We start from the raw sequence: 24,046 nt of genomic DNA, 5'->3' as shown, positions 1-24,046 counted from the left end.
ATAAGAAGGTTTCAAATAACAATCATCAGAAATATTTAGAGACACTTAGGAGGTTAGCAGCCATGATTTATTATTATATTTAATTGTAATGTTTAGTTCTAGTTATATCTGGTTAGGCTTTTACTATTACTGCACAGATTAAATGTTTTACCAGTATTAAGATATTTGTCTGTTTAACCCTATAAAGCCTACTGTATCATATTTGATACACAAATATGAGCCATGAAAGCCTGATGTATCAAATATGACACTCAACCAAAAACACATATACAAATTTTTTTTTTAGATTTTCTCTAATTATTTCTAGTTAATTATTATTATTATTAGATTTTGTCTAATTATTTCACATGTCAGGCATTACAGGGTTAATAGCCAAAACATGTTTATGGCTAATTTGACTTTTTTATTAAGTGATGTCCTGTCAATTTACAGTAAGTACAACATAGACCTGTGACTGAAACTCATTTATAACACATTGAGATCACTTTACCTTCCCCCTCTCTCTGCCTTTCTTCTTCTCTCCAGATGATTTTTTCCCTGTGTCCTCATGGCTGTGGAAAACTGTCTCCATACTTACCTCTACCTTCCCAGAACTCAGCTGTCAAAAAAGAAGAAGATTGATTTAATGATCGTAGCCATTCAATGGTTTTATGTTAAAGTAAATCAGAAAAAAATACATTCCAAATCAAAATCCAATCATTTTAACATTCTAAATACAGCAAATTTAAATTTAATTGATGAGCTCTGATTGATTTTAAATGTATAAATGCTTAAGTGCTGAGGTGTATGTTTGACATTATCCTTTAGATGGAGTGCATTTAGTCTATTAACAACACACTCTAATGAGCTTCAGTACAATAAACCACATTTAATATCACTACTGAACATACCCTCTCAGAGGAAGTGTTGGTTTGGAGAAATTTCAAAGGTGTTACATCACTGAAGTTGGTTTTCAAGAGTTTCTTTTCTTCGACATCTACCAGCTTGTCCTTTGTTTTACTGAGGTCAGTCTTTTTGTGAATAGTAGAGATGGTCCAAAGGGTAGGACCCACCTCTGTTTCAGCCACAGGCTCCTTAAAAGACAACACAAGCCACATTAAAAACAACAACAAAAGTACTGCTTTCATTAAATGTTTAAATGATTCAATTATCTTGAACTCAATCAGCACATGAGAGGGACAATATGATATTAGTCCTTGAAAAAGCAACATTACATCAGAGCAAATCAATCAAGGATAGGCTTAAGTGTTGATGTTAGGTTAGAAATGGATTATGAATAACAGTGCTGTAAATACTGACAGAGGAACAAATGTTTTCTTACAGGACTGGGTTCAGGTGTCTGCCCCTCTTCAAGGTCAGACTCTTCCTCAATCAAATCCGTATCAGGTAACATCTCTTGTGGGTGACTGTACTTTACTGAGCTCTGTGGATTAGAGTGAGCTCTCATGATTCAATAAGCTTAATATAGCCATAACATTATTGCTGATGGTAGGTATGATGGTAAATCTGACTACTATTGCTATAGTAATTTGTTTTCCTGAGATGTTTTGTATGTTTAGGAGGCTACTCACGGTGTATTCGGTGATGACGTTGGAGTCAGGCTCCTGTCTGTCTCCTTTCGCTCTTCTGCTGGTGCTGATCTCATGAAGAAGCTCCTCCATTCCATCCTGAAGCAGCCTGTCAATCAAGGCCTTCAGCAGCGAGAGCTGGGAAGTGTGTTTTGATTTATTGCAAATGCGGTACTGTTTCATTGTAGTGTTATGCCAGTCAAAATTGTTAGAATTCATATAAATACATAATGCATAAGATGACAATATAATGGTTAATAATGTAAGAGTGACTTTTATAAACCAGTAAAAAGCTTAAAATCCTTTCTGGCCTGTTCACATTTGTTAATGAGTAACTTGATTTTCAAAACAAAAAAGTCATTTAAATTATTGATATGTTATGGATGTAATGAATGCAGCCTCCACAGAGAATATTGCAGTTATCATATTCATAATGTTTTACAATTATTTATATTTTGTTTATAAAGCATGTTTTCAGTAGTGATATTAAATATTAAAGCAAAAGCTTAACATCAACATGAAATAGTAAATCTTATATATACATTTTAATATTAAAGCTTAATATTTGATCAAAACTGAAGTAAAGGTTAATCTAGGGGCTAATTATATTAGATTTTGTTATTAATTAGTAAAACACCTATTGCACAAATATATAGCGTCATTCCATTTTTAACATTTAGTATTTTGATCACTCAATTTGGCTACAAATATTTAAATATATAAAAACAATTTATTCATTTCTTTCCATATAGCATTACTTCCAGGCATCATGCCTAAAAAGAAAACCTCATCCCCCAAATACTTTATTTAAAAAAGTCCATTTGTGTAAGAAAAAAAAAAAAAAAAATCATGCTTCAAAAATCCTGCAGGGTTAAAAGCTAGCTGTTTAAACACAGCACACTTACTTTAATACCATATGAATCAAACAAGCCTTCAATGTCCTGAAATAGAACAAAAAAATATGTTTACACCACCAAAGATCAGTTTTTGCAATGAAGTAAATTATGTATAGACATTGAGAAGACCTTCATTTCAACAGCTCTCCCAGGTGGGCCAGCATCACCCTGTTAAATAATACAGTGCCCACTATCATTCCTTCTGCAACATAGACATGAAAGGATAACTTCAATGCAATCAATGAGATGTAGAAGGTTTGGTACCTGCTCTCCTTTAAACCCCATCTCTCCTTTCTCTCCCTGCCAACCAAAAGAGAAAAATTACATATCGCCTCAGAATCTTTTAATTTCTTCAAGGATTTTGGGCAATTTATACTTTACCTTCATCCCAGGAGGACCCTACACACAGAAACACACGTAAGGGCTAAAAAAAAGTACCTCAAACTCATGCTTTTTAAAAACATAAAGCCTCAGAGTCTTTGCATCAAAATGTCTCAATGGTCTGCAGTCACATGTTCTGATATATGTGTTGATTATTTGGTAATACATCTCATATTCACAAGGCTATCAATGTGAGACACTCACCGTCGCACCAGGGGGACCCATTGGTATGGGAAATGCTTTTTTTATGTCCTCCATCGACAAACCCTGTGGAAAAAAAACGAATATAATTTAGCAACAGTAATGGCTGCAAATACAATGTTGTCTAAGCTTAAACAAAACAAACTTTTACCTCTTGGAGAACAAAGGGAGGACCTGGCAAGCCTGGAGATCCTTGCTCTCCTTTTTGACCTTCATTTCCCTAAAGCAGTTAAAATGTCAAAAATACATAACATATAATAGATATAAACAAACCATTTAATTATACCACAGTTTGCTTAAAACGGTTGATTTTTGCATATCTTACATTTGCACCAGGTTCACCTTTATCACCCTATGCATTAAAATAAAAAATAATGTTAGCCAAATACATTTAAACTTAAATAGGGTTTAATGGGAACAATGGAACAGTTCATTTCAGTCTGTTCTCCCACCTTTGCTCCTTCATCACCCTTTGAACCTTGTTCTCCCTGGGAAAAAAAATGGTTTAGTTTTATTAAAGAAAAAAAGTTTTTCACAAAAGCATTTAGAGCTACAACAATATATAAACCGTACATCTTTTCCGGCTACTCCACGTTTCCCATCAACACCAGGTTTGCCCTGAAAGAGGAGAGAACAGAACATAAGAAAAGAAAGGAAATTAATAGCTTTATTATAGAGATATTATGGTTTATATCTGCTGTAAATGTTACTACTTATATACTCACAGGAGTTCCAGGTAAACCAGGCATACCAGTAATCCCAGCACGCCCATCTCCTTTCTCTCCTTTCTGTTTAATAAAAAATAAAAAAAATGTTTAAGGTTGTCCCCAAAATATAAAAAAATGTCCGGTTTTACTGAATCCTTTTGGGGAGATTTGGATCACACACGCACACACAAAAACACGCACGGACGCACGCACACACAGAACAGCATTAACTATAATTATTATAATAATCTGTTCAAAAGAACAAAAGATAACCTTTAGGAAAGTGCATAGACTGGACAGATTGGACTATTTTAGCTCAATTCTCCATTTTCATTCAGCAAAATGACACATTAAAAGAATCCTATACAGACTCATTAGCAGACATTGTGTATTTTGATGCACTTTAATACTGTACACCTGTCGCACACCCTGCAATTCAGTGAATGTCACTGAAATGTAAAATATGAATCACATGTTAAATGATCACAAAATAATTGTTATTAGGCCTACTCACTGGTCCTGGGTCCCCTTTTTGTCCTGGTTCACCCTGCACATACACAACCACATGATTACTTATAACTGAAAATAATTACAACAGTACATATGAAAGAGAATGATTAGCCGTCACCATATTTCAGCAATATTGAAACAGGAAGTAGTCGAACCTTAGATCCAGACCTTCCTGATAGACCATCCAGGCCATCTCTTCCTGTACTAGATCCAAACTAGAAGAGAAAGAAAATTGAGCTACATTAAATGATGTGTTTTTAAAGTCTCTCATCCTCCAATAATTAACAAAAAAATGCAAAAAGTATGCAGCAATTAAGTTTATTTATGACTGTAGTGACTCACCAATGAATTCCCTGGAGGTCCTGGTTTGCCTTCAGGACCCTAAAACAGAATAAAAGCAAAATGTAACTTTTTTATTAACATATTGTTTTTAATAATATATACATACAGTAGGATGTGAAAACATCACTTACAGGTGGTCCAGGACGTCCTATTTCCCCTTGGAGTCCTGGGAGTCCCGGCTCACCGGGTTCACCCTTTAAAGACACCAAACACACGCACACTCACAATTGACTGAAGGTTCCTAGAATGTTGTTGTGTACATGACAATTTGTATGAATTTCTAAATGTCTTACTTTACCTTAATTACCCTGGTGAGAATGGTGTTGTCTGATGTGGTAAACTAGGGGAAAAGAATTATGAGAAACTGAAGTCACTGACAATTTGTATTAACAGAGATAACCATGAAATGGCCAATCAAATAAATGACAAAAAAGTGACCTAACAGCTAAAGACAAAACAAAAAGAGCAATACTATCTTGACAGCTTTTGACAAGTGTAACAAACATATATTTTAAATCAACCAACCGAAAACAACATGATCACATTAATATTCATTTATGTTAAATAGCTCGATTATAATACCCAGGAAGGACAGTAAAACTCACTTGAGTATCTCCCGGTGGTCCCGGCAGCCCCTGCAGAGAATACAACATTAATATGGAGACTCCTGCTCTTTAATTTATCACTGGAGAGCCCCAGCATGACAAGAAAAACTGAGATTCTGTTATGCGAGCACAGAGCATGACCAGCCAATGAAATATTGAATTCCTCTTGAACAAGTATACACAATAAAGTTATTCTTGTGCTTTTTAATAGCACGTACCGGCTCCCCTCTCTCTCCTTTGTGTCCTTCTGGACCCTGAAAAATATGGACATTCAGAGTATTGACTATTCTGGACATTCAGAGTATTGACTATTCTGTGCTAGTATGGTTCATAATTCAGTAGCACTCTGAAAGTGTTTCACAAGAGCATTTGTTCAATGATTGAATACAAATTGTAAAATAAAGGAAGCTGCTTACTGGTAACCCTAATTTTCCAGGCTCGCCTTTTCCCCCAGGGTCACCGGGTCGTCCTGGAAGACCGAGAGGGCCCTGACATTGGAGATAAGGAGAAGTGTGAGTGGTAGACTTAATGTTTTGAGCAACAAAAGCAACTAGTGTTATATACAGAGAGAGGAGAAAATAAAGATTTTAATGGGGAGGGTGATATTATTACAAACAGGCCAGTACAGAATATCTGATTTGAGCAAAGAGAGACATTAGATCAAGAATGTATGAGAAAAAATGTGATTTCGGGGTTTAGAAGAGACAATACCTTGACACCTCTCTCTCCGGGCTCTCCTGGTGAACCAGACTCTCCCTGTGACAAAACATAACAAAAAACAAACATCTACACTGTAAAAGACACAAACAGCTTATCAAACATGCAAAAAGGCCAATGTGTGATTTAGGGGACATAAAATATCATTAGCTCAGAATAAAGCCAATAGAAGTCAGTGGAAAGTCTCCACCATAGTAGAAAAACATGATAGTGTGTGAAGGTGTGGGTTTCTCTGTGCTGCTTGTTGTGTAGTCTCACCCTTGATCCCACCTCCCCTTTCGGTCCTGGCACACCCTGAAATCCATGAAAGCAGAAAATGTAATTAAATACGAATGAACGAAGCATTAATTAAAAAGCGAACAATGGGGATTTTATGACAAAATAACCCTTCAAAATCTCTAATATCCTTAACGCAATGATGCAAAGCGCACGTACACACGTGCTCGCAAATACACACTCACATACTTCTTGTGTGAGTCACTCTGGGCTCTCGATTTACTTACATCTTTACCTCTTAGTCCTGGAGAACCAGGGTTGCCTGCACCCACCTCCCCTTTCTCTCCTTTGGACCCATCATTGCCCTGGACACAACCAAAGGAAGTGTTCATGTGATTGATCTGTTTCATGTAATATTTTATGCCTTCTCTTTGCCGATGATTCACAATTACTTTTGTAGTCTGACAGAATTTCACAGGTATTAAAATCAAGAGCATAACAAACTTACTTTTGGCCCTGGTTTCCCTGATAATCCAACATTACCCTGTGCATAAAAAAAGAAGTGAGACAGAACAGTCTAAATATTGTTTGATGTTTTTTTTAAATGTTTTTTATCTTTTGTGTCTTCTAAAACATATCTGTCTATATATATATATATATATATATATATATATATATATATATATATGCGCTTTAGAAGACACAAAAGATGTGATTGATGTGGGGGAAAAAACAAGCCATGTTGACAAAGATTAAATGCTATATTCATACAAGACACTGAGAATATGAAAATAAAGTTTCCTTATAGTAGATGTTAATAAATCATGTGACTTCCTGTGGGCGGATGATGTCATTATATACACTACCGCTCAAAAGTTTGGTGTCAGTAAGATTGTTGTTTCTGAAAGATTATTTATTAATACTTTTATTCAGCAAGGGTGCATTAAATTGATAAAAAATTACAGTAAAGACATATAAATATTACAAAAGACGTCAATTGAAAAAATGCTATTCTTTTGAACTTTATATTCATCAAAGTATTCTGAAAAAAATAGTAAGCAGCACAGTTTTTCCAATAATAATGAAGAAATAATAATATAATAAAAGTTTCTTGTGCAACAAATCATAATATTAGAATGATTTCTGAAGGATCATGTGACACTGAAGACTAAAGTAATGATGCTGAAAATTAAGCTTTGACATCACAGGAATAAATTACATTTGAAAATTTGAAATTAAAATACATTAAAATAGAACACAGCTATTTTGAGTTGTAATAATATTTCACAATATTACTATTTTTACTGTTTTTTTTTTTTTTTTTTGCTTTTTGTTGCTTTTTTTTTTTTATTCAGCCATGGTGGGCATAAGAGACTTCTTTCAAAAACAGTAAAAAATCTTATCGACCCCAAATGGTAGTATATATAACTGGGGTTCATTTCATATATTCCAATTTCCTTCTGAAGATCTGAGAGGTTAAAAGGTAGTTGTTGAATAAAATCTAAAGGAATAAAATAAAAATTTTTTTTTTTTCAGTTTTCTGCATTGTGTCGTGGTTGGAAGTAAACACTTTTCTAAAAGTCTCATAAACACTCACTCTTTCTCCACTCTCTCCCTTGGGACCAGGCTGACCGGGGATTCCAAATCCAGGATTACCCTTTAAACACCCAGAAGACAATAAATCAGTACATTCAGATTGGAAGCTAATCAATAAAAGCATTTAATTGTTCTTTCACATCCAAAACAACAAACCAACACCTACCTTTTCACCTTTATCACCCTGATCTCCTTTCATTCCTTGTGGTCCTAGAGGCCCAACTTGTCCGACATCCCCCTTTATATCCAGTTCAGGGAGAAAACAATAACCTAGCTTAAATCTCTCTACTATTGACCATTTCAAACAACATGTAACCAACCAACAAACATCACCGACTGGCCAATATGGGTTATCACCTAAAAACCTTTAATTAAATGCGCGAATCACAGATTTTACCCCTGGAGTGTTTGGGGACTTGCATCAAAACTTTGTAGTTTATAAAACTGTCCTTTTTTGCTTTGTTTGTTCATTGACACGCAGACCTGGAGGAGCTCTTGGATTCACATCGATGCTCCCAGCACTAATTAACCGTGTTTAAGTTGCCCAAGCGCTGGATGCACTGCTTGTTTTCATCAATGGAGATGAAGGGAACCCAAAGGGAAATAAATCTCTGACTTGAGTCATAAGCTCAAAAAACAAAACAATAAAAGAACAAAAACAAGACAGCATCTGTGTGTGGGACCCAAAGATGACCAGGTTTGGTGTAGACAATTGTTGACATTTTTATATATATATATTGATTATCTTACCCTGGCACCCTTTTTCCCTGGAGGACCAAGTATCTGTGAAATGTGAGGGGAAATATTAGCAATAGTGTATTTTTAGGTAAAAACACAATGGGCCCTATTTTAACGATCTGAAACGCCAGTATCAAGCGCGAAACGCAAGTAACTTTGTGTGCGGGTCTTGGGCGCTGTTGCTATTATACCGGCGGGATAAATGACTCTTGTGCCTGACGCAAATCTAAAATGGGTTGGTCTGAAGTAGCTTCATTATTCATAGCTATGGTTTGGGCGTAACGTGAAATAAACCAATCAGAGCGTCATCTCACATTTCCTTTAAGAGCAGGCGCGTTTGTTCCATTGCGAATTGCTATTATAACGGCGGATTTGCCAGGCGCACGCCAGGAGCGGTTCACAGCCGAGGAGACCGACGTTCTCGCCAGGGCCGTAAAACACAGAGAAGTGACATTGTATGGGGATTGGAGAAACCCACCCAAATTAGCTTTGGTTAAACAGGTGTATAAAAATTTGGGTAAATGTGTTAGATTTAAGCCTATTTTTTCACATCTTCATGGACACAACAATGATTTCCCTCGTGTGTTAATATTTTTCCTTGTAATAATGTATGGTTTTCTAAAAATGAGAACTGCTGCGTCTGTGTGTAGATGAGATAAGCAAAGTGTATGCGCGTTGTGCACACGTTACATTGATTATGGCCAAGCATGCGCCCTTAAAATAGCATATGAATAACATGCGCAACGCGCCACTGACTTTAAACTAGGTTTTTCCTGGTCAGTGGCGGAATTGTTTTCTAAACCTGCAAAATAGCACCAGGGAACGTTTGCGCCAGAACACGCCTCCTCTTTGCGCTGAACCGCCCCCGGGAGCGCAAGTGCATTTCCTAGTTTACCGACGTACGTCTGTGGAGGGAAAAGTCCGCTGTGCGCGGGTGCAAAATAGGAATGACACATGCGTCGGTGTACAAAGTCAATTGTGCTGGGTGCAAGATAGGGCCCAATGTGTTAGATGAGACACTAAGCCAAAGCATCATTTCTACCCCTTTGGCTGGGTCACCGGGAGCGCCTCGCTGCCCCTGTGAATCAAGCACAGAAATATAAAGTAAAACTGTTATTTAGAAGGGGATGTCCACATAGTTTGGGCAGTGTAATGCAGAAGTATTAAATTTGATTAAATGAAGAAAAGAGTTTAAATTCACCTCATCACCCTTTCGTCCAGCAGCTCCGGGGAAGCCCTAAAGTTTAAAAAAGAGAAAGTAAGCTTTCCCTCTAATCATTGCAAGAATTATGAAATTAGTATTCAGCAAATATGAATGACCTCAGGTGCTTTGAGAGTATTGGTTCTCTGTGAGCTGCGGTAGAGCTCCAAACCAAACGTTTTATCATGCCGCACTGTTTCTGAGAGAACCGAGCGATAATGAGGAGTCGAATTGTTAGAAATGTTTCCTTGATCTCCTCTCTGAAGGCTTGGGTTTAATAATGACTGCGTAAGTTTAATTTGAAAGTAACTGAAAGTCTGAATTGCCAGAGATGGACACACAGTGACAAGGTTGCATGTGAAGGATATAATAATATAGTAGTTCGTAATGTTTCGCACATGTAATTCTCTCATTATTAGGTGGAAACTCCATCCAGGTGTTTCCTTTTTTAATCAGGTCGATAATGTGGATCTGGAGCTTTGACGTGGATTTTGGAGTCCATCATAGGCTAGAGAGCAGAGAGGAGGCGGTTTTCCTATTTCTTAATCGACTCCTTTAATTTCCCCAGAGATCTACAGCTCATTCTTGCTTTTAATAGAACTTCAACAGCACCATACAGAGTGGAAAAGTTTGAAGAGCGAACAAACAAATAAGGATTTAACTTTTAACAAAGCTTTTTTAAAACATTCAAGTGCAGGGAAGTTATTTAAATCCATTAACTGGTTCATCACACGTCTGACCTTTTCCTGCAGTTGCCATTTATATTTTTCAGGGATGTGAAGAGGTAAAATTGATGAACTTACTGCAATTCCTGGAGGCCCGATTGGCCCGATTTCCCCACGTTCACCCTGTCAAATAAATGCAGTTGTTGATTACATTGAAGGATTTAACATTTGTAGTTTATGTAGTTGAAAACAAATGTCAGGTGTCAAAAAATGAATCTAAAATCCACAATACACATGAGAGGGTGGTCAGGTCTTATGACCAGCTGACTATACATTATGCAACTTATAACATGATTGTTTACCAAATAAACAAATCAATTTGATTTGACATTGACATTGATTTGAGATGAAAATATTCTATTATTTGAGAGGAAAGAGCCAGAGGAGTGATATAAGAGATTGTAAACTATCATACAGTAGTAGATTGTCAAGGTTGCCAAACAGTAAAGTATTTGACCAAAGAATGACAGAATTGGCCGATCAAAATCCAGAGAATTTCAGAGAGCATATTTTAATGGACAATATATGTTCTCATTGTGATGTTTAGTGCATTTAATTTTTTTTTTAAAGTTCACATTCCATTATTTTGAACATGTTGAAAATGTGTGTAGGATTAAATTAAATACAGAGCAGCACTGGCACTAGACAAAAGGACTGACATGACGTGATAGATTTTTTGATGGTGGAAAAAGCTAATCGATTATGTGCCTGAGAAAATTCATACCTTGTCCCCTTGATCTCCTTTAAGACCCTTTTTCCCCTAAAAACACAGCAACAGTGAAACACCTCCGTCATTATGAAGCACTTAACATTTATTAAACGAGATTGCATCTAAGGCTGACATCTGTTAAAAGATTCATGCTGATTTACTGTGGAAGACAGATATGATTTAACAGCATGAATTGGCAGATAAAACACTTTGATGGTGAAATGGTTGTGTATAGTTTGACAAACCCGAGGGCCTGCGATTCCCTGGACTCCTTGGATTCCTACATCGCCCTTTGGATGAATATGGAAACTACAAATTACACACTGCAAGAGACAATCATCTGTCACTCTCCATTGATTTTACATCCAACATGCTTACCTTTGGGCCTTGTAGTCCTGTATTACCCTGAAAAATGATTACCACTAATTAATCTTAAGATTTGTTGACAGCAGAACATATCAAGTTAAATAAATAATGTGGTTTGTGTATATCAGACATATGTACCTTCTCTCCAGCTGGCCCAGGAGGACCTTGGACACCTTGAATTCCGATACCTTCCTCTCCCTTTATGATTAACACAAAAGAAATTCAATCAAACAACCAGCTGCACTAATTTAAGCTTTGTGCAGTTCTCACAGAGAGGAAGGGCAATTTTTTACAGCACTCCGAACAATGAGACTTCCAAAACGATAGTAGGCAGATGAGCAGAGAGATTTAATTTATGCATTTCAGCTATCCTGTGCAAGCTGTAGAAAGTTATTGCTTAAAATAGCTTTTACATCACTGCTGAAAATACAAAATGACACGTGAAGCTGTTTTAGATATTTTTACGCCTTATTCTCACCCACCTTCGACCCTTTCTGACCAGGAAGTCCTGGAAGTCCATCCACTCCTACTGGCCCTGGTAAACCCGCAAGACCCTAGACAAACACATCCACAAGTTCAAATTAAATTACTTGTTTCATTATTTCAATCAGCCTATTAAATGGTTTACTTATAGACCTAGTTCTTGCATATTAATATAGGAGAAAGTAGCTTTAAAGGGTTAGTTCACCCAAAAATGAAAATTATGTCATTAATGACTCGCCCTCATGTCGTTCCAAGCCCGTAAGACCTCCGTCCATCTTCGGAACACAGTTTAAGATATTTTAGATTTAGTCCGAGAGCTTTCTGTCCCTCCATTGAAAATGTATGTACGGTATACTGTCCATGTCCAGAAAGGTGATAAAGACATCATCAAAGTAGTCCATGTGACATCAGTGGGTTAGTTCGAATTTTTTGAAGCATCGAAAATATATTTTGGTAAAACTACGACTTTATTCAGCATTGTATTCAGCGTCTTACGTCAGCAGCGCCACTGCTGAGTCGTGAACGCGGATTGACAACAGACCCGGAAGAGAATACAATGCTGAATAAAGTCGTAGTTTTTGTTATTTTTGGACCAAAATGTATTTTCGATGCTTCAAAAAATTCGAACTAACCCACTGATGTCACATGGACTACTTTGATGATGTCTTTATTACCTTTCTGGACATGGACAGTATACCGTACATACATTTTCAATGGAGGGACAGAAAGCTCTCGGACTAAATCTAAAATATCTTAAACTGTGTTCCGAAGATGGACGGAGGTCTTACGGGCTTGGAACGACATGAGGGTGAGTCATTAATGACATCATTTTCATTTTTGGGTGAACTAACCCTTTAAGAGAGTAACTCTTAAAGCATGCACTAACATTATTCCCATGTTCCCCTTTTTCTCCTTTGGCACCTGGTTTTCCACGTGGACCCTAGAGAGTGTGAGAAGCATTATAATCACACATTGTATTTTGCATGTATATTTTATGGTAAAATGTTGCTTGTGCAGTAGATGTCTTACTTTAGGACCAGATTCTCCAGTCTCCCCCTAAGAGGAAGTAAAAAAAAAAAAAAAAAAAAAAAAAAACCTGAAACTCCTTTCCAGCCATTTTAAATGCTAAATAAGGTCATTATCACTCATACTGCATGTGACCTTGCGTATAGCCTTAAGTTGTAACTTAAAAAGCTACACTAAACACAACTAACATGAGATTATAATATAGACTATAATATTATTATTTATACTGTATTCAGGTCAGGGTTAGGTGTTAGGGTTTGGGTAAGTATATTAAGTTGACATGCTGTTGCAAAGTTACTTAGTCAGTGGGGGAAGCATCAAAATAAATTGTTAGCAGACAATGGACAGTCTATTCATAATGAGAGTTAGCTGACATGTAGTGCAAAGTTATAGTTAGCATAATGTCTAAAGTGGACTATCGAAATAAAGTGTTACCGATTATAATATAGACTACTTCATGTGTGCATCCTCAGAATATTTAATACTAACCTTAACAGAGAGTCCAGGAGACCCCGGAGGCCCAGGCTGAGCAGGGAGTCCTGGAGGACCTGATACCCCAGGGACCCCTGGAGCACCTGGGGGGCCCTTTTAATCAAGATAGAGAAAATCAATTTAAATTTTATGCAAACTAGTTTAACACAGCTATTTTTAGTATGATACCATCACTTACTGAAGATCCAGGTTCTCCTTTACGCCCTGGAATAACCTCCATACCTCCCATCACATAGCCTGGCTCACCCTACACGATAAGATAAAGTTAACATAGGTAAACTTGATTTAAATAGGCTTTATTTATTTGTTAAAAAAATTAATTAAATTTAATTTAATTTAATTTTTTTTAATAAAATAAAATAAAATAAAATAAAATAAAATAAAATAAAATAAAATAAAATAAAATAAAATAAAATAAAATAAAATAAAATAAAATAAAATAAAATAAAATAAAATAAAATAAAATAAAATAAAATAAACATATGTAATGCTTATCAACGTCTAAACTTACTCTCTCTCCTCTCTGCCCTTTAGGTCCAGTATTACCAAGAGGCCCCTAAGATTGCGGAAAAAAGAGTGATCACACAGACACAATCGCTGTCACAATCACACAGAGAATAATCAACTTGTCTAAAACATGAGGCATGTAATAAAAAAGGGTGAAACTTTAAGAGAAAATAGGGGCAAATACTCTAAACTGACTAGTCATAATCATTCCTCATTACTCACTCTGTGAATCACTCTAACATAATTGTACCTTTCCCAATTCTCCTACTTAGATATACATATAAAGGACATTGCGTAGATGCTTTAAATGAGTGAACTAACTACAATTTCCAGAATATACCGATTTAAACACCACCACCTACACTGATTTATATTGTGAGATTAAATTAGACACTCACCATGTCACCAGGAACTCCAGGTGATCCCTAAATCAGATTATGAGATTGTTTAGGCACTTTTACATATTTAATCAACAAAATCTTCTCAATAAGTTACATTCATTACATATTTTGCAGTACTAGACTGATGCTTGAATTTTTTAATTCATCCATTATTACCCTTTGTCCAGGAGAACCAGGGGGTCCGGTTCTACCTGGTCGTCCTGGTAACCCTGGGATGCCATCCGTTCCGGGAAGACCCTGATAAATGGGTGTGGATTGGGAATAACACAGATAAAAATAACGAACAAACAAAACAAAACATACACAAATACAGAAATTGTTTGATGCTGCTCAAATATAACATCAGAACATCTTCAGTGCATTTATTGCTTTGAAATCAAATATAGAGCAATATAAAATCCACGCATTCACATGGATACATATCACAAAAATAAATAAGGAAACATCTACAACAATGCTGATCTTATTAGCAAGACCTGTCACATTTCATTTGTAAAGAGTCGCTTTGATATGACAAGCACTTTCATGTGTCGCCTTCTCAAAGAGATAACAGGAAGAGAAAAAAAAAGAAAAGTATGAATAGCACCCCGCATAGAGAAAGATCTGTGATATTATTAATTAGATTTAATCCTTTAATCTACTAAAACAACAACCGAGCCACAAAAACAATCTCATTATTAACAGAACGGCTCAGTTTAAATAATAAATGCTCCAGTAATTAACATAAACATAAGCGTGTAATTACGGAGAGGACTGGGGTGTTTTATTTACGTTTATTTAAGTTTGTGCTGTGGAACGGCATGAGCGCTTCGGATGTTGGATGTACTCACCCGCTCACCCTTCTCCCCTTTGACCTTTAGAGAGAATGAGTCATAGTGCCCCGGGCCTTGCTTGAGTCGCTGTGTCAACAGACAAATATTTGAAAAAGAAACACGGTCACAGATTAGGGTCCAGTTCTCACTATTGCCTAACTATTAACTACAACTTTGCCTCAATAAACTCCTAATTACTGCTTATTAATAGTTAGTAAGGTAGCTGTTAAGTTGAGGTATTAAGGGATGTAGAATATGGTCACGCAGAAATTGAATAAGTCATTAATATGTGCTTGATAAGTACTAATAAACAGCTAATATCCTATTAATATGCATGCTAATAAGCAACTAGTTAATAGTGAGAGTTGGACCCTAAACTAAAGTGTTACCAGAAACACACTTAAAATATATATATACTGCAAGACACTCAATTTTTATATTTTCTGAAGAAATTGTGTGTGCAAAACCAGTGTTGTTATCATTAACTAAAACTAAGACTATTCATATTAATTGAAATAGCTGAAATAAAACAAAATATAAATATTAGATGAAAAACATTTAAGCCTAAGTCAAAAGGGCTGTGATACTTTGGTCCCTAAAAATTACTCTTTCAATGTAAGTCTATGGGAATTGTTAGTCTAATTTATCATATGTCAGGCAAATATCGCTAGTCTTATTGCTAAGAAAAGTTACAGCACACATCTACTCAATAATCTAAATAAGTTAAATACTTAGTATATAGTTATCATTCTTGGTGTGAACAGGGTTGAGGGTTCTAAGTATGAGCAATAACAATACTGATGTTACCTTTGTAAAGCCCTCTAACAAAGTGAGAAAGACTGTCTGTCAGAGTTCAAACAGAATTAGGAAGTGAGCTATTGAGATTAGAGAGAAAGAAAGAAGGAAAGAGCAGTCTGAAACAGTCGAACATACCAAGCCACCATGGCCAAATCCATCGCCCTGCAGCAGAGAAATGAGATATTATCATGTCATCAGTTATAATTATATGATCGAATCACACACAGTAACATGGTAGCCGCTTACCTTCTCTCCTTTCTGACCCTGTGAACAACAACAAACTGGGAATGAGGTTTCATATGAGACATGGTGTGATGGCTGTAATGAGGATGTAGAGGAAGCGTTTACCTTGCAGCTAAGAGGACAGCTGGGCCCTTCTGGTTTAGCGAGAGCTTCTGGGTCATCTGTAGGTGTGTCCAGTTGAGCAGACTACGGCAAGAGACATACACAATTTTGACTTGTGCAGTATGTATTGTGAAAATATTACCCATAATTCCAGTCTGATCAGCACGACCAACCTCGTCGTGTTGTTTGAACTCTGATAGTAAGGCCTCGCTACAGATGCTGCTGATAAACTCTCTCTCGATGGACGGAAGTTCGTCAAAGTCGCTGGCGAAGAAGATGTTCTTGTAAGTGGTGGGGGAGGCGATTTTACTCAGCTCCTCAATATCTGCGTGAGCGATGCCAATGGCCAAAACACTGACACCTAAAACACAAGTATACCAAAAACTGAAGTTCGAAAACTGGAAACTGAAACTATAAGTGTCATAAGTGTCATAAAGTATAAAGTAGCTACCATTCAAAAGTTTAGGATCAGTGCGAAAAAAGAAAAAAAAAGAGATTAATACTTTTATTAAGCAAGGACACATTACACTGATCAAAAGCAGGGCCGGCGCTAGCTATAGGCAGAGCAGGCGATTGCCTAGGGCCTCGGGCTTTGAGGAGGGGCCTCCATAACCGTAACATCCCCTATATATATAGTCCACCAGTCAAGACGGACAGAAATATGAGCCTCATTGTTCATTGGATTTTGTTGAATTGTCACTCATCTGCAGTTAAACCAATTAATGTTTCCGTTTCAAAGCGGGTGCGGCTTCTGAACGTTTGTGTAACGAACGCATCCATCAGGTGCTGCGAAGCAAAAGCCTAAATAGGCACTCAAAGAAGCACAGCTCGTAATGCAGGTGTGTGAGTTGTCGTCGTCTATTTTGGAGTGATTGCAATGTATTCTAAAACGTGTACTACAGATCAGCGTCGTTTCTGGAAAAATCATTCACCGCTTTATTACGAGTTTAAAAGAGCGCGAGCGTCATTAACGTGCCCAGACTCCAGACGCGACGCTTTGAATTTGCGCGTACAAGGAATAACATCGCGTCGGGAGCTGACTAGTAAAAAAGCTACAAAAGTAAAAGACAAGACGTTTGTATTCAAAGTTAAAAAGCCAACACACTACAACATTTTTAAATGTTTCAAATAAAGGATCTCATATCTATGGGTCTATCTTCTACATTCTGCTGATGAGTTTAAAATAAATTTTTTTTTTTCTGCTCAGTAGCGATCGTGTCTTTCTCTTCCACTTGATTTGTGTATAGCATATTTAAGGTAACAATTCAATACATAATATCATAATATCTGCAGTCAATATTGATTAAATGGGAGGGAAAAATCCTGCCGCAGCTATGAAAAAAATTATAAACGCACTTATGTTCATCTACTGGAGTGGTATTCTGGAACTGTGAATAAATTTAATAAAACAGCAAAATAACAACAACAACAATAACATCTTCATTAAACAAAAAAGAGATTACCTTAGATAAAGTTTGATTAATATGTACATACAGTACCGGTAAAAAGTCTGGACCCATTACTATTTTTAATGTTTAAAGTTTCATGCTCTACAAGCCTGCATTTATTAGATCAAAAATAGAGAAAAAAAAAAAAAAAAAAAAAACAGGAATATTCAGCAAGGATGTGTAAATATATAAAAAGTGATAGTGAAGACTTTTTTAAAACAACTTTTTAAAAATCAAAAAATCCTGAAAAAAAGTATCACAGGTTATAAAATAACTATTAAGCACAATTTCTAACATTTGATAATAAATCAGAATATTAAAGTTTTCTGAAGGATCACGTGACACTAAATTCAGCTTTGCATCACAGAAATATATTTTAAAGTATAGTAAAATAGAAAACCATTATTTAATAATATTTCACTATATTATTTTTCTGTATTTTTGATCAAATAAATCCAGGCTTGATGAGCATAAGAGACTTCTTTCAAAAACATTAAAAATAGTAATTTGTCCAAACTTATGTACTGTATAAGTAAAAATATACTAAATTTAAAATTAAATGTTGTATAAATATAAAGGTTAGGAATCATATTTGTTTCAAGTGTTTTTTATTGGGGGTGGGGGGCCTCCAACATGAATTTTGCCTAGGGCCTCCTAATGTCTAGAACCGGCCCTGATCAAAAGTGACAATAAAAAAAAATATTTTTTAAATCTATACAAAAATACAACAAAATATCTACTTCAAATAAACGCTCTTTTGAACTTTCTATTCATCAAAGAATCCTGAAAAAAAGTATCATGGTTTTTCACAGAAATATTAAGCAGCACATCTGTTTTCAACAATGAGAGTAACAAAAAAAAGTTTCTTGAACACCAAATCATCATATTAGAATGATTTCTGAAGGATCATGAAACACTGAAGACTGGAGTAATGATGCTGAAAATACAGCTTTGTTGTCACAGGAATAAATTACATTCAAAAATAGATTCAAATAGAAAACAAATGGTAATTATATTTTACAAAATTACTGTTCACTGTATTTTTGATCAAATAAATGCAGCCTTGGTCAGCAAAAGAGAATTCTTTCAAAAAACAAAAATGTTACTGACCCCAAAATTTTGACCGATAGTGTATATTTAATATATTTAATATATGAATGTTTGGCTATGCAGTTTATATTACTCACCCAGAGCATGCGCTATTCTGGACGGCGGCTCTACATCATCCTGAGCTCTTCCATCTGTCAGCAACACTAAAATGTGAGGGACTTCCTGTCTCATACCAAGAGACTCCTGAAACATCTCCCTAAGGACATAGCTGATCCCACGACCTACACACACACACATTCACAATCATCACATTTTAGATCAGATTGCACCCTAATATGTGTCAACAACAATTTTTGATCTTTAAATGTGCGCATAAACCTGTTTTTGTGTTCCCTCCTCCATAGCGGACATCTCGGAGTGCTCTCAAAACGGAGCTACGGTCTTTGTGAGAGTTAAAGTTGAACTCGATCCTGGGCTGATCACTGTAGTGAACTACTGCTATCTAAGGCAAGTTAATGAGATGGTTCACTCCACACTTAAAGCATTAGATGTTTGATCAGATTCAAAGCAAATGATTGAGACTATTGATTCAGTGACTAAGACACAGAATGATACCGAATGAGGTGTAAAGTTCTTAATTTAATGTATGCTAGAGCATGTCCTACCTGTGTTCCTTTAGGTCCTATAGTGGGGAAGTAGGTGACGGTTCTGAACAGGAAATCCTTCAGTTTGCCAAAGTTATTATTACCAATGCTCCAGGATTCATCGACCAGAAACACAATATCTGCTTTCACCCTGCCACACACTAACAGACAGATGCACACAATTCATTCACACATGCACGCACTGTTTAGAGTGGGTAGACAGCGTAGTAAAATTTCTGCTTTTGGCGATTCAGTTAAAAGGATTGTTCACCCAAAAACGATTCTGTCATCATTTCCTCACTCTCATGTTCCAAACCTGTATGACTTTCTTTCTTCTGTGTTTTTGTCCATACAATGGAAGTCAATGGCCAAAACGGTCATTCTTCGAACATTTTTCAAAATATCTTATTCATACAGGTACAACATGAGGATGAGTATGACAGAGTTTTTTGTGTGTGTGAACCGGACCTTTAAACTTTTAATGACTGAAACATCAAATAATACGTTTTTTTTTTTGTAATTCATGAGAAATTACACTTCTTATAAGCTTCAAATCGTGGGAAAACATTGATTCATAGTCTATTTTTGTGGTATTTCAGCAAACTGAGCAGTATATTTAAAGCTGTCTGTTAGAAAGGGTTCTTGTTTAAAATTTCACATGCAAAAGGGACATTTACAAGTCTAAAAAGGAAAAGCAAAAAAAAAAGCCTGTTTTTTCTAAGGGTCACTGAGAGGGTGGGGAAATGTCATGAATAACTAAACAATGATTGCTTTGGGTGCATAAAAAATAATAATTCTGGAGCAGAAAATTTAAATTGATTAGAAAAATGTATGATTTGCCCCCTTTAAAACATAACTTCAGCAGAATTGTATACATTTTAAGTGCAAAATATTGATTTAAACCTGATTGAGACAACATTTAATTTGAATGACCTGGTCCAGGTGGGGGCGTCTCGACAGAGAGGGTGGTTTGGTCATTTACTGTGGTAATTCTGGTCAGTGCTGAGGCCGTTTGGCCGATTGTGATCTGAGGCCTCACAGCGAGTCTCTGAGTTGTAGTGGCTGTGCTGGGGGCTTTGACCACTGGGGTGCGAGTGTTTCTGGTTGTGGTGTGGAGGTGCAAGTCGTTGTTCTTGTTGTTAGCGGAGACAGAGGCCGGCGTGGAGCTCTGGACAGGAATGAGGTAAGGAGCTCCCACTGTAAGATAAGCATAAAAAAAGTCCTGAGCTCAAATAAACCAGTGTTTACTTTTAGTATATACTACCATTCAAAAGCTTGCAGTCGGTAAGATTTTTGGTTTCACTTTATTTTGATGGTCCCTTTAATGCATTCTGTTGAATACAAGTAATGTTGCACCTACAGTACATGTCAGTACAGTATTAGTAGACTGGTAGGGTTAAAATCAGTTGACATGTGGTAGTAAAGAGTTACCAGATTTGTAAATGTTTTTAAAAGAAGTCTCATAGAGGCTGCAATTATTTGATCAAAAATACAGTAAAACATTAATATTATTACCATTTAAACTGTTTTCTATTTTACATAATTTAAAACGTACTTTATTTCTGTGATGGCAAAGCTGAATTTTCAGCAGTTATTACTTCAGTGTCGCATGATCCTTCAGAAATCATTCTAATATGCTGATTTGGTGCTCAAAAAACATTTCTTATTATTATCAATGTTGAAAACAGTTGTGCTGATTAATATTTAAGTGGAAATCGTGATTTGTTTTTCAGGATTCTTTGATGAATAGAAAGTTCAGAAGAACAGCATTTAATTGAAATTGAAATCATTTGCTGTATTATAAACATATTTCCTGTCACATTTGATTAACAAATTAAATTACTAATTTAAAAAAACTTACTGACCTCAAACCTTAGAACGGTAGTGTGTTTTAAAAATACATACACTTGCCTAAATAATGAGTTGTGATACTACATAATGAACAGAGAACATAATTTACACCAGATGTGTCTAACACATCGATCATGCCTTACGATATAAGTGATTAGCATTTAAAAATGTAAAATGCTGATGATATTTGCAGAGATAATGCCTTACAGATCCTTTTAGTGATGGTTGTGACTGGACCCTCCACTTCCCCATAAAGTGGTCTGATGGAAAAGATGTAGGTCCTGCCGTACTGGAGATCTCGGATCTTATAGGAGGTGAAGCCAGAGCTCAGCAGATCAGAGGAGAAGTCCACCTCTACACAGAACATAAAGAGAGGCATTTGCATTAGGACAGAATAATATCACCATCAAAGTGACTAAACAGGAGTAGGAAACTGAAAACTGGAACATCTGGGAGAGGCTATTGTCTGCAAAATGATCAAAATACTTGAGGTACGTCATAAATCTTTTATACCAGTTTAAACACTTCAAGAATGTTCAAGAAAACATAAAAATGTAAGCATTCTCAGGATGACGCTCTTGTAAGAGTCAAAAGCTTAAGAATGAAAGCCACCTTTAAACCCCTCACAACCTTCATGTTCAAGCAAAGGACACCCTCATTAGAAGGCTTCGTTGACGTCATCGCCATAACAGGAATGAATCAGAGATCTCATCATGACATTATCTACGCTGTCTATTCTCTTCCTTTTTTATGTCTCATATCAGACAAAATGGCTTTTGTTGGAGGAACTCTTATTACAAGAGCTTATCTGAAATTAGTTTTGCCCTGCCATTTAACAACACTCATTAACAAATAAACGGTCATTCTCCTTGTTCTAAAACAACTGAGCAGTGTTAGAGCCTAGAGCCAGGTTTCAGCTAGGTTAATCACCTCTATATATTATATAATAAAATATATGATATTTAAATAATCTATAATTTCGATAATTAGCCAATGTGCACAGTTTTAACATGGATTTAAAAAAATGATATTTAAATACCAATATTCAGTAGGCCTATGCCATATATACTATCTATACAGCTATATATTTTAGTGGACACACATCATGTGTTTGCATGTTCATAAGCTATCCTTTATTTCTACAGAAATATTTCTGTGAGCACATTTAGGATTTTTTTTGTAAATGTGGATGCAGTCTGGAAGCTTCTGTTTCTGACCTGATATGTGTCTCCAGGACAGCTGGTATCCAGACGCTCCAGTCACTCTGGTCCAGTTCAGTACAGTGCTGTTGTCGGTGGTGTTCAGAGCGCTAAATCCAGTCACTTTGGGCAGATCCACTGTAACACAACAGCAATTCTTCTTCAAAATACTTACATTTGCATGCTTACTGTTGTACATTTACATGAAAACAAGCAGACTCACGGGTGCGGGCGGTCACCATTACTGGGCTTCCCTCTTTGCTTTTGACCACTGCAGAAACCTGGATTTTGTAGGCAGTACTTGCAGGCAGATCAGTGATGGTGAAGGACGTGGCAGAAGAAGATACAACCTCACTCTTCTTCTCTCCACCTAAGAGAAAATACACAGAACAGTGAAGATGATGGATGGATTATAATGAAATGCAATGATAATGTAATGAGGTGTAATGAGGACTGCAGGTGCCCACCATGAAAGGGGCGCCAGGTGATATTGTACCCAGTGACCCCTGGAGTTTTCTTCCAGGCCAGTTTAAAAGAGCTGGCGCCAATGTCCACAACTTTTACATCCTGAACTGTCTCAATCAGCTCAGAGTCAGTTAAAGAAGCTGCAAAACAATATGGCACAACTATTAGTTACACCAGGTTTGATAAAAGTCAATGAAATATGTTTATTGTTTAAAAATGATTCAATTATAACTCATTCACATGTGAAATTCATTCAAATATATTCATTTTCTATTTAATATTTTTAAGATATTAAATCTAGAAGCCCCTTGAAGGATTATAGTCCAATATGTAAGTCAAAACAGGTCAAATAAATCCTTAAACATTTTTATATTTGTTTTTGAGTTGTTTTAAGTGTACTGTAGCTGTTTTACTGTGAACTGTGTAGATGTGCTGATAACAGTGAGGCTGACAGCAGTGAAACACACATACACACGCACACATGCAAACAAACACGCACACACACACACACACACATACACAGAGCTTCAGTAAAAATACTGCTCTATATATAGCTGCCGTCCTAAAGATGGGGGCTCAAACACAGGAGTTGTCAATCAATCTCCTGATATCCCACAATCCCAGTGGAACAATGGGCGGAACATCTCCATATCCCCGAACCCCGACTGTCTGAAGTGTTTAATTAACTGAGCAGAGTTTTCTTCTCATGGCTCTGATAAATGACTGTCAACCAGTTATCATTGAAAGAAGACACAGAGCCAAACTGAGCAGTCAAACCAAACCAAATAGATCAAGAACTGTTGGATCAAGAACAGCTTTCCTACAGTGTAAGAGGAACATCAAAAATACTGTGGAAGACTTAGTATAACACAGGCAATAATAAAAGGAGGAATATATGTTTAAAATCCTAAGAATACCAGTATGACGACCTTGTAACTGTGAAAAGGGTTGAGAAAGAAAAGATAAGAGTATGTTTAAAAGAATATTCCAGTTCTAAGTGCTAAATTACCACATAAAATCAAAGTTACGGTGAGCGGTGAGGCACTT

At 36.3% G+C, this 24,046-nt stretch overlaps 1 protein-coding gene across 1 annotated transcript in view; it reads right to left on the bottom strand.

Annotated features, from left to right (window-relative positions):
* The window catches only part of col7a1l (collagen type VII alpha 1-like), a 61,161-nt gene that overhangs the window by 20,354 nt on the left and 16,761 nt on the right, over window positions 1-24,046 (bottom strand). Inside the window, exons 16-72 of the mRNA XM_084406354.1 lie at window positions 23,002-23,139; window positions 22,758-22,904; window positions 22,553-22,672; window positions 21,543-21,689; window positions 20,418-20,681; window positions 19,506-19,645; window positions 19,219-19,342; window positions 18,978-19,121; window positions 16,516-16,703; window positions 16,346-16,426; window positions 16,244-16,261; window positions 16,133-16,159; window positions 15,218-15,286; window positions 14,544-14,624; window positions 14,385-14,411; window positions 13,991-14,035; window positions 13,658-13,726; window positions 13,477-13,572; window positions 12,991-13,017; window positions 12,848-12,901; window positions 11,961-12,032; window positions 11,617-11,676; window positions 11,491-11,517; window positions 11,358-11,402; window positions 11,128-11,163; window positions 10,482-10,526; window positions 9,679-9,714; window positions 9,520-9,555; window positions 8,490-8,522; window positions 7,906-7,977; window positions 7,741-7,800; window positions 6,652-6,687; window positions 6,431-6,508; window positions 6,186-6,221; window positions 5,922-5,966; window positions 5,627-5,698; window positions 5,429-5,464; window positions 5,211-5,240; window positions 4,904-4,945; window positions 4,737-4,799; window positions 4,606-4,644; window positions 4,419-4,478; window positions 4,268-4,300; window positions 3,772-3,834; window positions 3,620-3,664; window positions 3,499-3,534; window positions 3,372-3,398; window positions 3,198-3,266; window positions 3,050-3,112; window positions 2,846-2,863; window positions 2,729-2,764; window positions 2,594-2,632; window positions 2,474-2,509; window positions 1,572-1,706; window positions 1,322-1,423; window positions 891-1,073; window positions 491-598 (exon numbers count right to left, since the gene is read on the bottom strand). Coding sequence (XP_084262480.1) covers window positions 491-598; window positions 891-1,073; window positions 1,322-1,423; window positions 1,572-1,706; window positions 2,474-2,509; window positions 2,594-2,632; window positions 2,729-2,764; window positions 2,846-2,863; window positions 3,050-3,112; window positions 3,198-3,266; window positions 3,372-3,398; window positions 3,499-3,534; window positions 3,620-3,664; window positions 3,772-3,834; window positions 4,268-4,300; window positions 4,419-4,478; window positions 4,606-4,644; window positions 4,737-4,799; window positions 4,904-4,945; window positions 5,211-5,240; window positions 5,429-5,464; window positions 5,627-5,698; window positions 5,922-5,966; window positions 6,186-6,221; window positions 6,431-6,508; window positions 6,652-6,687; window positions 7,741-7,800; window positions 7,906-7,977; window positions 8,490-8,522; window positions 9,520-9,555; window positions 9,679-9,714; window positions 10,482-10,526; window positions 11,128-11,163; window positions 11,358-11,402; window positions 11,491-11,517; window positions 11,617-11,676; window positions 11,961-12,032; window positions 12,848-12,901; window positions 12,991-13,017; window positions 13,477-13,572; window positions 13,658-13,726; window positions 13,991-14,035; window positions 14,385-14,411; window positions 14,544-14,624; window positions 15,218-15,286; window positions 16,133-16,159; window positions 16,244-16,261; window positions 16,346-16,426; window positions 16,516-16,703; window positions 18,978-19,121; window positions 19,219-19,342; window positions 19,506-19,645; window positions 20,418-20,681; window positions 21,543-21,689; window positions 22,553-22,672; window positions 22,758-22,904; window positions 23,002-23,139 — 4,058 coding nt within the window. The remainder of the gene's footprint in view (window positions 1-490; window positions 599-890; window positions 1,074-1,321; window positions 1,424-1,571; window positions 1,707-2,473; window positions 2,510-2,593; window positions 2,633-2,728; window positions 2,765-2,845; window positions 2,864-3,049; window positions 3,113-3,197; window positions 3,267-3,371; window positions 3,399-3,498; window positions 3,535-3,619; window positions 3,665-3,771; window positions 3,835-4,267; window positions 4,301-4,418; window positions 4,479-4,605; window positions 4,645-4,736; window positions 4,800-4,903; window positions 4,946-5,210; window positions 5,241-5,428; window positions 5,465-5,626; window positions 5,699-5,921; window positions 5,967-6,185; window positions 6,222-6,430; window positions 6,509-6,651; window positions 6,688-7,740; window positions 7,801-7,905; window positions 7,978-8,489; window positions 8,523-9,519; window positions 9,556-9,678; window positions 9,715-10,481; window positions 10,527-11,127; window positions 11,164-11,357; window positions 11,403-11,490; window positions 11,518-11,616; window positions 11,677-11,960; window positions 12,033-12,847; window positions 12,902-12,990; window positions 13,018-13,476; window positions 13,573-13,657; window positions 13,727-13,990; window positions 14,036-14,384; window positions 14,412-14,543; window positions 14,625-15,217; window positions 15,287-16,132; window positions 16,160-16,243; window positions 16,262-16,345; window positions 16,427-16,515; window positions 16,704-18,977; window positions 19,122-19,218; window positions 19,343-19,505; window positions 19,646-20,417; window positions 20,682-21,542; window positions 21,690-22,552; window positions 22,673-22,757; window positions 22,905-23,001; window positions 23,140-24,046) is intronic.

This window comes from Rutilus rutilus, assembly GCF_951802725.1.
Source record: "Rutilus rutilus genome assembly, chromosome: 4".
NCBI classification, from domain to species: Eukaryota; Metazoa; Chordata; class Actinopteri; order Cypriniformes; family Leuciscidae; genus Rutilus; species Rutilus rutilus.
Note: the sequence above shows the minus strand (reverse complement) of the source record. Positions and strands in the feature narration are given on the sequence as shown.